This window comes from Dromiciops gliroides, chromosome 4 (assembly GCF_019393635.1).
Source record: "Dromiciops gliroides isolate mDroGli1 chromosome 4, mDroGli1.pri, whole genome shotgun sequence".
Lineage (NCBI taxonomy): Eukaryota > Metazoa > Chordata > Mammalia > Microbiotheria > Microbiotheriidae > Dromiciops > Dromiciops gliroides.
The window spans coordinates 270336447-270349550 of record NC_057864.1 but is presented as its reverse complement, the minus strand read 5'-3'; the positions used below and the strand labels follow the sequence as shown (position 1 = coordinate 270349550).

The window sequence follows — 13104 nt, the reverse complement described above, 5'->3', positions numbered from 1 at the left end:
TCTGGTTCCTGCTGGATCCCCTGATAACTCAAATAGGTTTTCCAAAGCCACATGATTACCTGGACACTCCCCTCTCAGAATAATCATTTGCTTAGGATCAGGAAATAATAAGCACAAACAATTTAACTGTTGCTTATAGCACCTTAACTTTGAGCACATGGTACCTCTGCCTCTTTTCCCCCTCACTTAATATCAGGAAATAATAAACACAAATCTTTCCACTTACTAGATGTGTGACTATGGGCCTACTACATGTTTAAAAGAAACATGCTTACCTTCTGTGGATGTTGTAAAATCCAACTGAGATAACATATCCAGAGTAATTTGCAGGCTTTAAAGCAATATAGAAATGTTAGTTATCATATACATACTGCCTTAATATATGTCCTTATACATCACTTGAAAGTTTGCAAACTATTCTGCATGTTATCTCAACTAAATGATATTTAAATATTGGCTATTATATAAATATTGTGGTGGTGTTATATATCTTGATACACAAGCTTAAAATTTTGCGAAGTACTCTGTATATATTATTTCAATTGAACTTTATAATGAACCCAGAGGAATGGCACTCACAACATTATTAGCCTTGTTTTATAGATGAGCTTAAGTGACTTGCTCATGGTCACACAGCTAGTAAATGTTAGCAGCAGGAGCTGTATTTATTCTTTCATGATTCTAGGTGAAAAGAGACAGAGGATCCATGTACTTGTGGGCACATGGCTTCTAGGTGGGAGATAGAACAGATGCCTTTTCCCCACCCAGAGTTCATAGTGGTCCATGACTCACTTCCCATCAGTAAAGAAGAGAAACTCTGAGATTGGCAGCTTTTCCCAATTATATTTGTACTCTCTTCTGACTCAGAATGTTCTGAGTCTTCAGTTCTTTCATCCCAGAAATTTTTTTCATAATCATACAGTACCAATCCCTCAGCTCTTCATGACTACAAGGAAGCTTACCAGAGTTACCACCTGTTTGGATTGGAAGCAGGCAGAGACTATCTGTACATCCTTCAAGTACTGGGCCCTTGCTGGCTAATCCCCCTTATTATATAACAAAAACACCATCATGCCCCCTCGTGTTTTTTATTAACAAATTTATGCAAATAATTTCTTAGCTAGCATGTTCAAATAAAATTTATCTTATTATTTTATGATAATATGCAAATCTTAAACATACAATGCAATGTAACATGGGAAGCTAGTCATCAATAAAATAATTTACAGTTCTTATGTTTATAATTTATATAATTAATAATTATAATACTCTCACTGGTGTGATGAAAATAGTTTATTATATTGCACCTATGAAAATGAATGACATTTATAAATATTACAGATTTCATGCCACTTTTAACTTCCACAAAAAGATTATTTGACCTTAAGTTTATATATTTCATAATAAAATATAGCAACTAGCATCACAACACGATAGATCAATGTCATGGTTATAGGTCATATCTACATAGTATTATTGTTGTTCAGTTATTTCAATTCTATCTGACTCTTTGTAACCCCATTTAGCGTATTCCTGGCTAAGATACTGAAATGGTTTGCCATTTCTTCCTCCAGCTCATTTTACAGATGAGGAACTAAGGCAAACAGGTTAAGTGACTTGCCCAGGGTCACACAGCTAGCAAATGTCTGGGGTCAGATTTGAACTCAGGAGAATGAGTCTTCTTGACTGTAGGCCCAGCACTCTATCTACTGTTCCATCTAGCCAACCCGTGTAAACATTTACATCTCAGAAACTGGCAGGTGTTACAAATCAAGGCTTGATGTATTGTTTTGTTGACTGTCTAGACTTAAGAGTTAGAGAAAATGTTAAGCATACAGATTAAATTTAAATGTGCCATGGGAGTATGTAACATATAAATAAATTAGTATGAGACAGAGTGTGAGTAATAAAATGATCTAAGTAAATTTGATGAGTGAGAAAACACTTTTGAATTTGAAAATACATTTTTTAAACATGTTCCCACTCATCCTTCCAGTCTTCTCTGACCAATTCTTTCTCTTTAATCTCACCCATCCTTTCTTTATATCATAACTACCACCAGGTGTACAGGATTCTGGTCCTGATGGGAACCTTACCAGTGGGACAGAACCTTTCTGTGGAAGGTTCAGCATCCACCAACCTCAACACCTTGTCAGAACATCGGAAGCCATGCAGATGAGCTATCAGCTTGGTCAATATACACATGTAAGTCATAGCGCAATTTCAATTTCAGGTTTCTCACCTTTCCTCAAAACAAATCCATGTGAAGAAGGCACCAGAGTAGACATTATTCCTCCTAAGGTGGGAAACTGAGGCACAAAGTAATTATTGCTAATATTTTTTGACAATAGCAAGATGCAGCTTATTTACCTACTACCTTAGAGACATGTCCAATGTATCATGGTGATCACCATGTTCTGAACTTGGAGACAGGAGAAAATTGGGTTTAAATTCTTTCTCTCACCCTTAATAGCTTAATTTGCTAATTTGCTTAATTCTATGAAGTTCAATTTGCTTAATTCTATGAAGCTCAATTTTTGACTTATAGGATAGTATATGCCAAAGATTTTTTGTTCCTCAAACTCCTTTCAACAGGAACAACAATAAAAATGTGTTATGAACCCCTTGATTAATTTGATATACTACTGACAATATTTTTAAGAGATGTGTTTGTTAAATTTTTACGGGAAGAGCAATAATAAATATCGTCATTAGAATTTGATGTGATTACTGCACAAAAACCATCATGTTTCTGATGGTTTCAAATTTCTATAGAAACAAACAATGAGCACATGCTCATTGTCATGAAGGAAATCTATATTTGTAACATGATGGGGAAGTTTTTACTGCCTAAGATGCCATCAATGAGAGTTGTCTTTTTTGTTTGTTTGTTTGTTTGTTTGTTTTTGTGGGACAATGAGTGTTAAGTGACTTGCCCAGGGTCACACAGCTAGTAAGTGTCAAGTGTCTGAGGCCGGATTTTGAACTCAGGTCCTCCTGAATCTAGGGCTGGTGCTTTATCCACTGCACCACCTCGCTGCCTTCCATCAATGAGTTTTTAGCACAAACTTCCTGGACCACCATTGTGAACCCCTTATATACAGGAAAATAGGCCCATAGAACTCAAACTAGAAAGGACCACAGGGGCTGTCTTGTACAACCCCCTCATTTGATGGATGAAGGAACTGAGACTCAAGGAGACTCAACAATTTGCTTAAGGTCACCTAAGCAGTAAACTCAATTTCTTCATCCCTCAAATGAGAATAATAATATTTAACTTAAGGGATTCTTATGAGAATGAAATGAAATTACATTAGATGTTTTTCTAGATCTGAATGTGCTATGTAAACATCAGCTATTATGATAATCATAATCACCATCCTAATTAGCAAACCATAGGATTACAGATTTAGAGCTGAAAGGGACCTTGGAGGATTTGGGGGGGGGGCTGTCTAATCTTCTAATTTTGTATATTAGGAACTGAGGTTGTTATAGAAAAATAAGTTTATAATAATATAATCATAATAACATAATTAACAATAATATAATTTATATGTCATATATAATGTATAAAAATAATGCAACATAAATAAAATTTAATATTTTATATGTTGAATGTGGACCACATAATAAAAATAATATAAAACAAAATATATAAAATACAAAATATTTGCAGTATATAAATAGAACCCATAGAATGATATATGTATTATATATGAAATAGGTTTATATTACGTATAATATATTTTTCATTATAATATAATTAGATAATTACATATAACATATAGTATAATATATAATTATTATAATAAAATTAGATTAAGTTTATAACATCCTGAAGTTTATAAAAGTAGTGTCAGAGTCCAGATTTAAGCCCAAGTCCTCTGATTCTAAGTACATTACTCCTTCCATGATCCCTTGCTCCTTTCCTCCTTTTTGTGGAAGTTTATATATTTTTTAATACTTTATCTTATTACAATCTCAGCAGCTCTAGGGGGTGGAAATAATACCATTGCCTTTGGAACCCTTAATCCTTTGGTTCAAGAAATTTGATCTTCCCAAAAGAAAGATGGATTCCTTGAAAGGAGATAAATAGATACCCCAGCTTATCCTGGTTAATGAGTGGATAGGAGTGATATCTAGTTACTGGGCTGTTTGGGCTGCATTATGACTTGGTGCTTGAACCTTTCTGAATAAATAATATCATTATTTTTCACCAGCTGATACCTTTGATCTCTTTTCATCCTCAATAACCAATTTATCCCTAAATGCTAATAATTCTCCCTCCAAAATGTATGATATGCCCATTCCTCTGCATTCTCACCATTACTTCCCAAGTCTTGGTCCTTACTGCCTCATGCCCTGATTAATACAATGGCTTCTCCTGCCTCTAGTCTCTTCTCCTGCTACTCCTTCCTCCCTTAATTCACTCTATAGATAGATAGATGGATGGATGGATGGATGGATGGATGGATGGATACACACACACACACACAAGAACACACACACACAATCCTATAACCAGTCCAATAAACATTTATCAAGTACCTACTATATGCCAGGCACTGTATTAAGCAATGGGGATAAAATTAATAAAAAGAAAGATAATCCTTCCCTCCAATGGACTTATAAATTTAATGGGAGGAGATACTACAGTAGGTGGCACAGTGGCTAGAGGACCAGGCTTGGAGTCAGGAAGACTTCTTTCTGAATTCAAATCTGGCCTTAAACACTTAGTAGATATGTAATCTGAGGCAAGTCACTTAACTCTGTTTGCCTCAGTTTCCTCTTCTGTAAGATTAGCTGGAGAAGGAAATGACAAATCATTCCAGTATCTCTGCCAAGAAACCCCCAAACGGGGTCACAAAGGGTTGGATAGGATTGAAAAGGCTGAATAATATACAAAAGGAGGCAGGAAAGGGGGTGGGGTGGGATACCAGGGTATACCTGGCCAGAGGGCATCTGGTTCTCTGGAGATGAAACCAGAGTGTAGATACAAAGTGGAGTGAGCTGAGTCCAGTTTCTTCCTTATATACAGGAAGGCTTTGGGAGAAGTTTGGTATTCTGCCCACTAGCCCTCCCATCAGAAAGGAGAGAAAACTGAGGAAGGTGATGCCAATGAGGCTTGAGTTAGCATGGTGGTGAGTTTGGAAGTGATGAGCTTATCCTGGGAGGGGCATCTTGTTCTGTGGAGTTGAAATCAATCAGAGCAGCCGATGTAAAGTAAACTGAGAACCTAACATTGTCAATAATCCCAGTGTGACTCTGGGCAAGGACTTAACCTTTCAGTGACCTAGGCACCTCGACTACAAGTTGCAGAAAAGGTTATATTAGTGGCTCTCATTTTTTTTTTTTTTTGGTAACAGGATTCCTTTACATTCTTTTTTTTTTTTTTTGTGGGTCAATGAGGGTTAAGTGACTTGCCCAGGGTCACACAGCTAGTAAGTGTCAAATGTCTGAGGCCGGATTTGAACTCAGGTCCTCCTGAATCCAGGACTTTATCCACTGTGCCACCCAGCTACCCCAAACTCTTTTACATTCTTAAAAATTATTAAGGACCCCCAAAACATTTATTTATATAAGTAGTAACTATTGATATGTACTTTATTAGCAACCACCATGTCTTTGTATTACTATGGAAATAGTTTCAATCTCATGGACCCCATTGAAAGGAGCTTGAAACCCCAATATTATTATTATTATTATTATTGGCAACCAGTGACTTGCCCAAGGTCACACATCTAGAGTCTAAGATCAGATTTGAACTCAGGTCCTCCTAGCTGCCTCCCAGAACTATACTTTGAAAACTGAAGCCCTGTATCACTGAAATTATTTATCCTGTCCCTATCCAGTCAGCCAATTTAGTGCACTGAACTTGTAGTCATGAAGACTTGAGTTCAAATTAAGTCTCAGATACTTACTAGCTGTGTAACTCTGGGCAAGTCACTTACTTTTTCTCAACTTCAGTTTTCTCATATGTAGAATAAGGATAAAAATAGCACTTACCTCTTAAGGTTGTTGTGAGGCTCAAATAAGAAAATACATAAAGTATTTTGCAAACCTTAAAGTATTATATAATTACTAGTTATTAGCCTTATTATCCTAGGTCTTCCACATCTGTATCACCCTGAGAGTTGTTTCTTCTTCCTTCCTTCCTTCCTTCCTTCCTTCCTTCCTTCCTTCCTTCCTTCCTTCCTTCCTTCCTTCCTTCCTTCCTTCCTTCCTTCCTTCCTTCCTCCCTTCCCTTCTTCCTTCATTTCTTTCTCTCTCTTTTCTTCCTTTTTTTCTTTGTTTCTATCTATCTATCTGTCTATCCATCTATCATCTATCAGCTATCTTTTATCTATATAGCTATCCCTTAATGTCTAGCACAGCATTAATCAAATACTGGATGTTGAGTAAATACTTGTTGAATGATTACTGCCTGAATTAATCAATGAAAACATGGTTTCTCTGTAGCTGTGCTTTGCCTATAAAGGCCACATGAAGAATACCATGACCATCTCAGTGTCCTTCACAAATAAATTTCATAAAACCCTAAAGAAGAAGATTGACTGTGGATGGAACCCAGAGCAGTTGAGGCCTGAAAGGTAATTACTTTGGGAGAGAAATTCTATTTGAATTCACAACCTTGGGGTTTGTGTTTTCTTAGGACAGGGGCAACACCTAGGGGAACAACTGTTTACTTGGTACTTTGGGCATTATGATACCTTTATAATCCATTATGATCAGTAGAAGATCAAAATAAGAGAAATTAATTATTATCAATAATAAAAGCTAACAAATTAAAATCTTGAGACAGTCTCCTTCCTAGAGGATGACATCACTTTTTTTTTTCTTGTGGGGCAATGAGAGTTAAGTGACTTGCCCAGAGTCACACAGCTAGTAAGTGTCAAGTGTCTGAGCCCAGATTTGAACTCAGATCCTACTGAATCCAAGGCCGGTGCTTTATCCACTGCACCACCTAGCTGTGCCCACATCACTTTTTATATATTTGGAATCATAGAATGTTAGAGCTGCATAAGACCTTAGGAGTGATTCATTTCAACTCCTTAACTTTATAGATAGGGAAAATGAGGCCTAGGTAGGACCCTCTCCAGGGTTATGTAGTGAGTTGGTGGCAGAATAAAGATGAGCACCCAAAGCAGTGAGTCCTTTATAGTGATCACCAGGATGGCTGAAACATAAATGATATCAATCATGGTTACCATTTCCATAGTATTGATCTGCTTTGCCTTCCTCTAGACTTTCTCCTGTTTCTGTTCAAAAAAACTTCAGGGGCTTCCTGTTGCTACTAGGATGAAGTAAAAATGTCTTAGATGTTTAAGGTCCTTTACAATCTGTCTCCAGTGTTCCTGTCTAGGATTATTATACAATAATCTCATTCATGAATTCTACTTTTTAGTCAAACTTGCCTGCTTACTGTTACTTGAACATAGTGATTCATCTCCCATCTCTCTGACTTTGTATAGGTTGTCCCCCTATCTGGCCTGTCAGTGATGGTGGTATAGTGGAACTCCTCAGTATACATGGTGGAAAGCACTCTCTTCTTCCCTCTGCCTCCTAGAATCTCAAACTTCCTAAAAAAACTTAGCTCAAGGGGGCAGCTAGGTGGCGCAGTGGATAGAGCACAGGACCTGAATTCAGAAAGACCTGAGTTCAAGTCTGGCCTCAGACACTTGACACTTACTAGCTGTGTGACCCTGGGCAAGTCACTTACCCCCATTGCCCCGCAAAAACAAAAACAAACAACAACAATGACAAACCCAAACCCCCAAACCAAAAAAAAAAAAACCCAAAACAAAACCCATGCCTTTCTTTCCCTTCATTCTAGTGCAGGTATTCTTAATCTTTTTGATGTCATGGACCCTCTTGGCAGTCTGGCGATGCCTGTGGTGATGCCCTTCTCAAAAATGTTTTTTTTAATTCGTAATTCATAATAGAAGAAAATGCTAAATTTCCAGTTATGTTAGTGAAAATAAAGATGTGATTTTCTTCTCATCCTAGTTTGCAGACACCCTTGAAATCTTTCATGGATCCATTGTAGATCCATGGATGCCCCATTAAGAACTCTTGCTAGAGTAATACTTTTTTTCCAGTGGTAAACAATTTGGTGTGTGAACTCATTTCAGGGCTCCTTTTCCCATCCAAGTAATCTGGAGACTGAAAGTTTGTAAGAACTACTGCTCAAATCCCACCCTCCCAAACTCAGTTTTTCCATTACCAAGGAAGAGGAATTACTAAGGGACCATTCAGGCCACTTGTGCTACATATTAGGTGGGGTCAACTTTCACCCTGTCTGTTGTTTTTCAGCTGGAAGTTTGCCTGCAACAATCTCTGGGAGACATGTGTGCGTGACTCTGAGAGCCTCCACAACCAACTGGCTAACTCACCTGTGCTGGTGCATCAGATCGATGTGTTTCCCCAAGTACATGAGAAGAGCCAGTTCTATATAGATGAAATTATTGTTGCAGATAGAAACTTAGCAGGTATTTATCCAATTCCTGCCTCTTTTCCTTAAAGGTGTTAAACACCTTTCTCTGCCTTACTGGTTATTGATTACTTTCTTTTCTTTTACATATTTGGTTTGTTTGATAGAGGAGACACTGCTTAACAAATACAAATTACTTCCTCTTTATAAAGCGTATACCCTTGAAACAGTTAAGCAAAACTAGCTAAAAGAGTGATTATGACTGAGGATTGTAAGGGGCTAAAATTTTAGCTAAACTATCTAAAATCTAATGACTGGTTGCCAATAAATTATAAGCTTTAGCAAGAGTATTTAAATGTTTAAGTATTTATTAAAGAGCATTAGGATCAGAGAGAAAGGTAAAAATCTAACTATTTTTAAGAGACCCTGTCATCTGACCCACCATGGTGAGGTCAGGAACCAAAAAGAGACAGAACCCCTCCGCCAGCGTCTGCTTCCTACTTCGTGTCCCCCTCCCAGAAATGAGAGGATCCTCAAGTTGATTGACTGGTAGCCTTGATAGATAGTACCCATGAGCAAACATCAATTCCTGACACTAAGGACCTTGACCCCATGGCTTGCCCTCAGAAGCTTTCTCCTCATGGTGGAGCTTTGCAACAGTAAGTCTCCAGCAGGTGGCGTCATTCCAATCGTTACAGGATGTAAATCACTTTAATGATCTCTCCTAGAAAGAGGAATGAACTTCACAATATAAAACCTGATACTGAATCCTATTGCCATTTACTACCTGTGAGGCCTTGGAGAAGTCACAACCTCTTTGCGCCTCAATTTCCTCAACTTAAAAATGAGATGAGATGACCTCTAAGGTTCCTTAAATCTGTGATATGAATCTTGTAGTTTATATTTTAACAGGAATGAAGGGTGTATCTAGGTATCACAGTGGATAGAATGCTTGGTTAGGAAGACCTGAGTTCAAATATGGCCTCAGACACTTACTAGCTGTGTGACCCTGGGCAAGTCACATAACTTCTGCTTGTCCCAGTTTCTTCATCTGTAAAATGGAGATAATAATAGGACCTACCTCCCTGGGTTGTTGTGAGGATCAAATGAGAAATTAATTGTAAAGTGCCTGGCATATAGTAAGCACTATATAAATGTTAGCTAATAGTAGTAGTATTTAGTAGTGAGCAATAGAAAGTCATTGGAATTTATTGAATAGGAAAGTGATGTAGTTATATCTGCCTGAGCTTTACAAAAATCGCTTTGTCAGTTGCATGGAAGATGGATTGAAGAGGAAGGAGATTTGGGGTAAAGAGATCAATGAGAAAACCAATAGTTCAGGCAAGAGGTTAGGAAAATTTGGAATATAGTGGTGGCAACGTGAGGAGCAAGAAGGTGACATATGCAAAAAATGTTGTAGAAGTAGAACTGATGGATTAGCAGTGAATATGAAGGTCATTCAGGGTATTAAATCCCTTTAGTTTTGTGTTTCATTGCCTAAGCACAGATGGAGATAAATTTTGTATGTGCTAGGTTCAATTAAATTCAACAAACATTTATGAGCCTATTATGTATAAGCACTGTGATAGGCAAGCATAATTCAAAGATAAGGAAGAAAGGAATAAAGGAAGTAAGGAAGGAGGGAGGGGAAGAAGGAAAGAAGGAAGGAAGGAAGGAAGGAAGGAAGGAAGGAAGGAAGGAAGGAAGGAAGGAAGGAAGGAAGGAAGGAAGGAAGGAAGGAAGGAAGGAAGGAAGGAAGGAAGGAAGAAGAAAGGAAGGAAGGAAGGAAGGAAGGAAGAAAGAAAGAAAGAAAGAAAGAAAGAAAGAAAGAAAGAAAGAAAGAAAGAAAGAAAGAAAGAAAGAAAGAAAGAAAGGAAGAAAGGAAGAAAGAAAAGGAAAGGGAAAGAAAATTAAGCAGGGAGAGAGGAAGAAAGAAAGGAAAAAAGGAAGGAAAAAAGGAAGGAAAGAAAGTGGTAATTGTTGAAGATATATCAAGGCCTGAACAACATCGTTCAAGTTTGTCTTTTGTGTCTCCTTTCTGCCCTTCCCCAATCTCTTCTTCAGTGAAATCCTGTCTCCCACTTCAGACACTGGATTCTTGCCCTTTTACTTTTTTCAAAGCAGGAAAGGGCAGATCTTATTTACACATTGAATGAAATTTACTCACAACAATGTGTTCACTCTCCAGGTGTGTGCATTTTTAAGCTTTTAAAATCTTTAATTGTGGAACTAAATCTTGTTAAATAAATTTATGACAGCCCATAACAGACTAGCTAACATTTACATAGCTCTTTGAAGTTTGCAAAGTATTTTATGTTTTATCTCAGCTGATCCTTTAAACACTCTGTGAGGTAGATACTATTAATATCCTTATTTTTACAGCTAAGGAGACTGAGGTTCAGAGAGGCTTTATAAGGTCATACATCTAGTAAATACCTAAAGAGGGATTCAAACCCAGGTCTTCTTGAATTTTAGCTCTGAAGCTACCCATTCTGTAAAAATACTTTCCAATAATTTGTGAGGTTTTTGTTTTTATTGGTTTGTTTGTTGCATGTGAGACAATAGATCATGGTGATCTTTTTTTTTTTTTTTTTTAGTGAGGCAATTGGGGTTAAGTGACTTGCCCAGGGTCACACAGCTAGTAAGTGTTAAGTGTCTGAGGCTGGATTTGAACTCAGGTACTCCTGACTCCAGGGCCAGTGCTCTATCCACTGCTCCACCTAGCTGCCCCAGTGATCTTAATTTGTAGGAATTTTTGGTAAATCCTTCACTGATTAAACCTGCTTTGGTCCTTTTGTGGTCCCCGAGGGTTGGGAAGGAGGAACTGGTCAAAAAAGATAGCTAGGAGTCTGGATTTTTCTTCCCTCTGGTCTTGCCATTTCTCCCTTAACTCTAAATCTTTTATTTCCACATTACATGGTATAATTTTAAAAAAAGATGAACATATATGAAGCTGCAGATCTGTTATGTACAACTTGTTACTCATTTTAAATATATAATAAAGTGATCATGTACATTTCTTCCTCTTCCCTTACCCTCCAGAGAAGACTATCTAGAGAACTCTAAATCTTGCTTCTTCCCCTAGATGACAGGGATCCAGCACCTGTCCTCATTGTGTGGCCTCCCCTTCTGTGGACTTTAATATCTTCCCCTGAGTTTTTCTTCCCTTTTCTTCCCCCACTCCCAGGACTGTATTAGAGTGGAGTCAAATAGAAATGGATCCCTTCAGGCCACATATTGACCTAGAAAACCAAAATTTAACATTATCTATATTGTATTATATTTTATTAATTTTGTTAAACATTTTTCAATTACATATTCATCTGGTCCCAGAAGCACTCAAGAGTTTTGCAAGGCCACATGCCAATGTGAGCTTGACATATCTGTGCTAGAGTCATTTCTAACCGTCTCAAGGGAGATGAGCTGATTGTTAAATTTGCAGTGTATTTATATCTTTAAAAAGTCTATAAACACTGAAAATCAGGGCTTGATTGTCTAGGCTTAAGAAGGTTATGCAGAAAATGGTATGGGGCAGCTAGGTGGCGCAGTGGATAGAGAACCGGCCCTGGAGTCAGGAGTACCTGAGTTCAAATCCAGCCTCAGACACTTAACACTTACTAGCTGTGTGACCCTGGGCAAGTCACTTAACCCCAATTGCCTCACTAAAAAAAAAAAAAAGAAAGAAAATGGTAATAATGCAAATTAAACTTAAAAGTGTGTCAATGCTACATTCCCTCCTGCCCCCTTTGCCCCGCAGGGAGCTGGCTGTCAAATATTTACCAGCACACTCCAGTCTTTTCCCAACTCCCTTCTCCTCTTACCCCTCCCACATACTAATGTTGATTATGCTTAGTAGGCAGACTAGGGCCTTCTGGATTGGAGTTCCTGCTGCCTCAACTCTCTGGTCCCCAGGACAACTGGTCTGGGGCATAGAGTAGGGTAGGTAGGTTCAGGTAGGGAGTCCAAATGAGAGTGAATAGCATTTCATTCTGGAGCTAGGGGTGGTTGAATTAGGACCATGGAAACCCTGTCAGGGCATTTATCTCTTAATGTTTGTGTGATTTTTGACCTGGAAGATTAAATGAAATCAAGGAGAGCTGTCCACCTTGTCACTAATTATATATATATATATATATATATATATATATATATATATATATATATATATATATATATATATATATATATACAAGGAAAACTGACACAAAGAAAAGAGATTAAGTAAACAATTGGGTTGGGTAACACTAATTACAGTCATCATGGTTGGCATTTATGTCTATTTACCGTATAGCACAATTATCTCTGAGATCCAGTTACAAGAAGCCTCATCCCTCCCTCCCTGAGCATCAATGACAATGGGCAATTCTGGCTCTCCTACCCTTCTTGTCTCCTTTGTCTTTTCCCTCCAAGTAAATGCATAACCAATCAAATATGTCAAGTTAACTCTGTCTGAAATTGCATTTGATTTATACAGTAAACTTTGTATATATACACTTAGTCTTCATAGTACACTGCACATGTCAGTCATATGCTCATAACTAACAAAAAAAAAATAGAGGGAACAATAGTTTCTACCATACAATTTAGTATTGAATTACAGAATCTTGAGCCATCAACTGACTTTCGTAGAATCTTTTGTGTTACCAATTAGAAGGTGAAGAATTGAGTCCAGA

General features: G+C 37.6%; 1 protein-coding gene across 1 annotated transcript in view; it reads left to right on the top strand.

Annotated features, from left to right (window-relative positions):
* The window catches only part of PKHD1 (PKHD1 ciliary IPT domain containing fibrocystin/polyductin), a 714107-nt gene that overhangs the window by 76223 nt on the left and 624780 nt on the right, over positions 1–13104 (top strand). The window contains exons 18-20 of the mRNA XM_044005152.1: positions 2063–2205; positions 6460–6590; positions 8314–8489. Of these exons, the coding sequence (XP_043861087.1) occupies positions 2063–2205; positions 6460–6590; positions 8314–8489 (450 nt within the window). The remainder of the gene's footprint in view (positions 1–2062; positions 2206–6459; positions 6591–8313; positions 8490–13104) is intronic.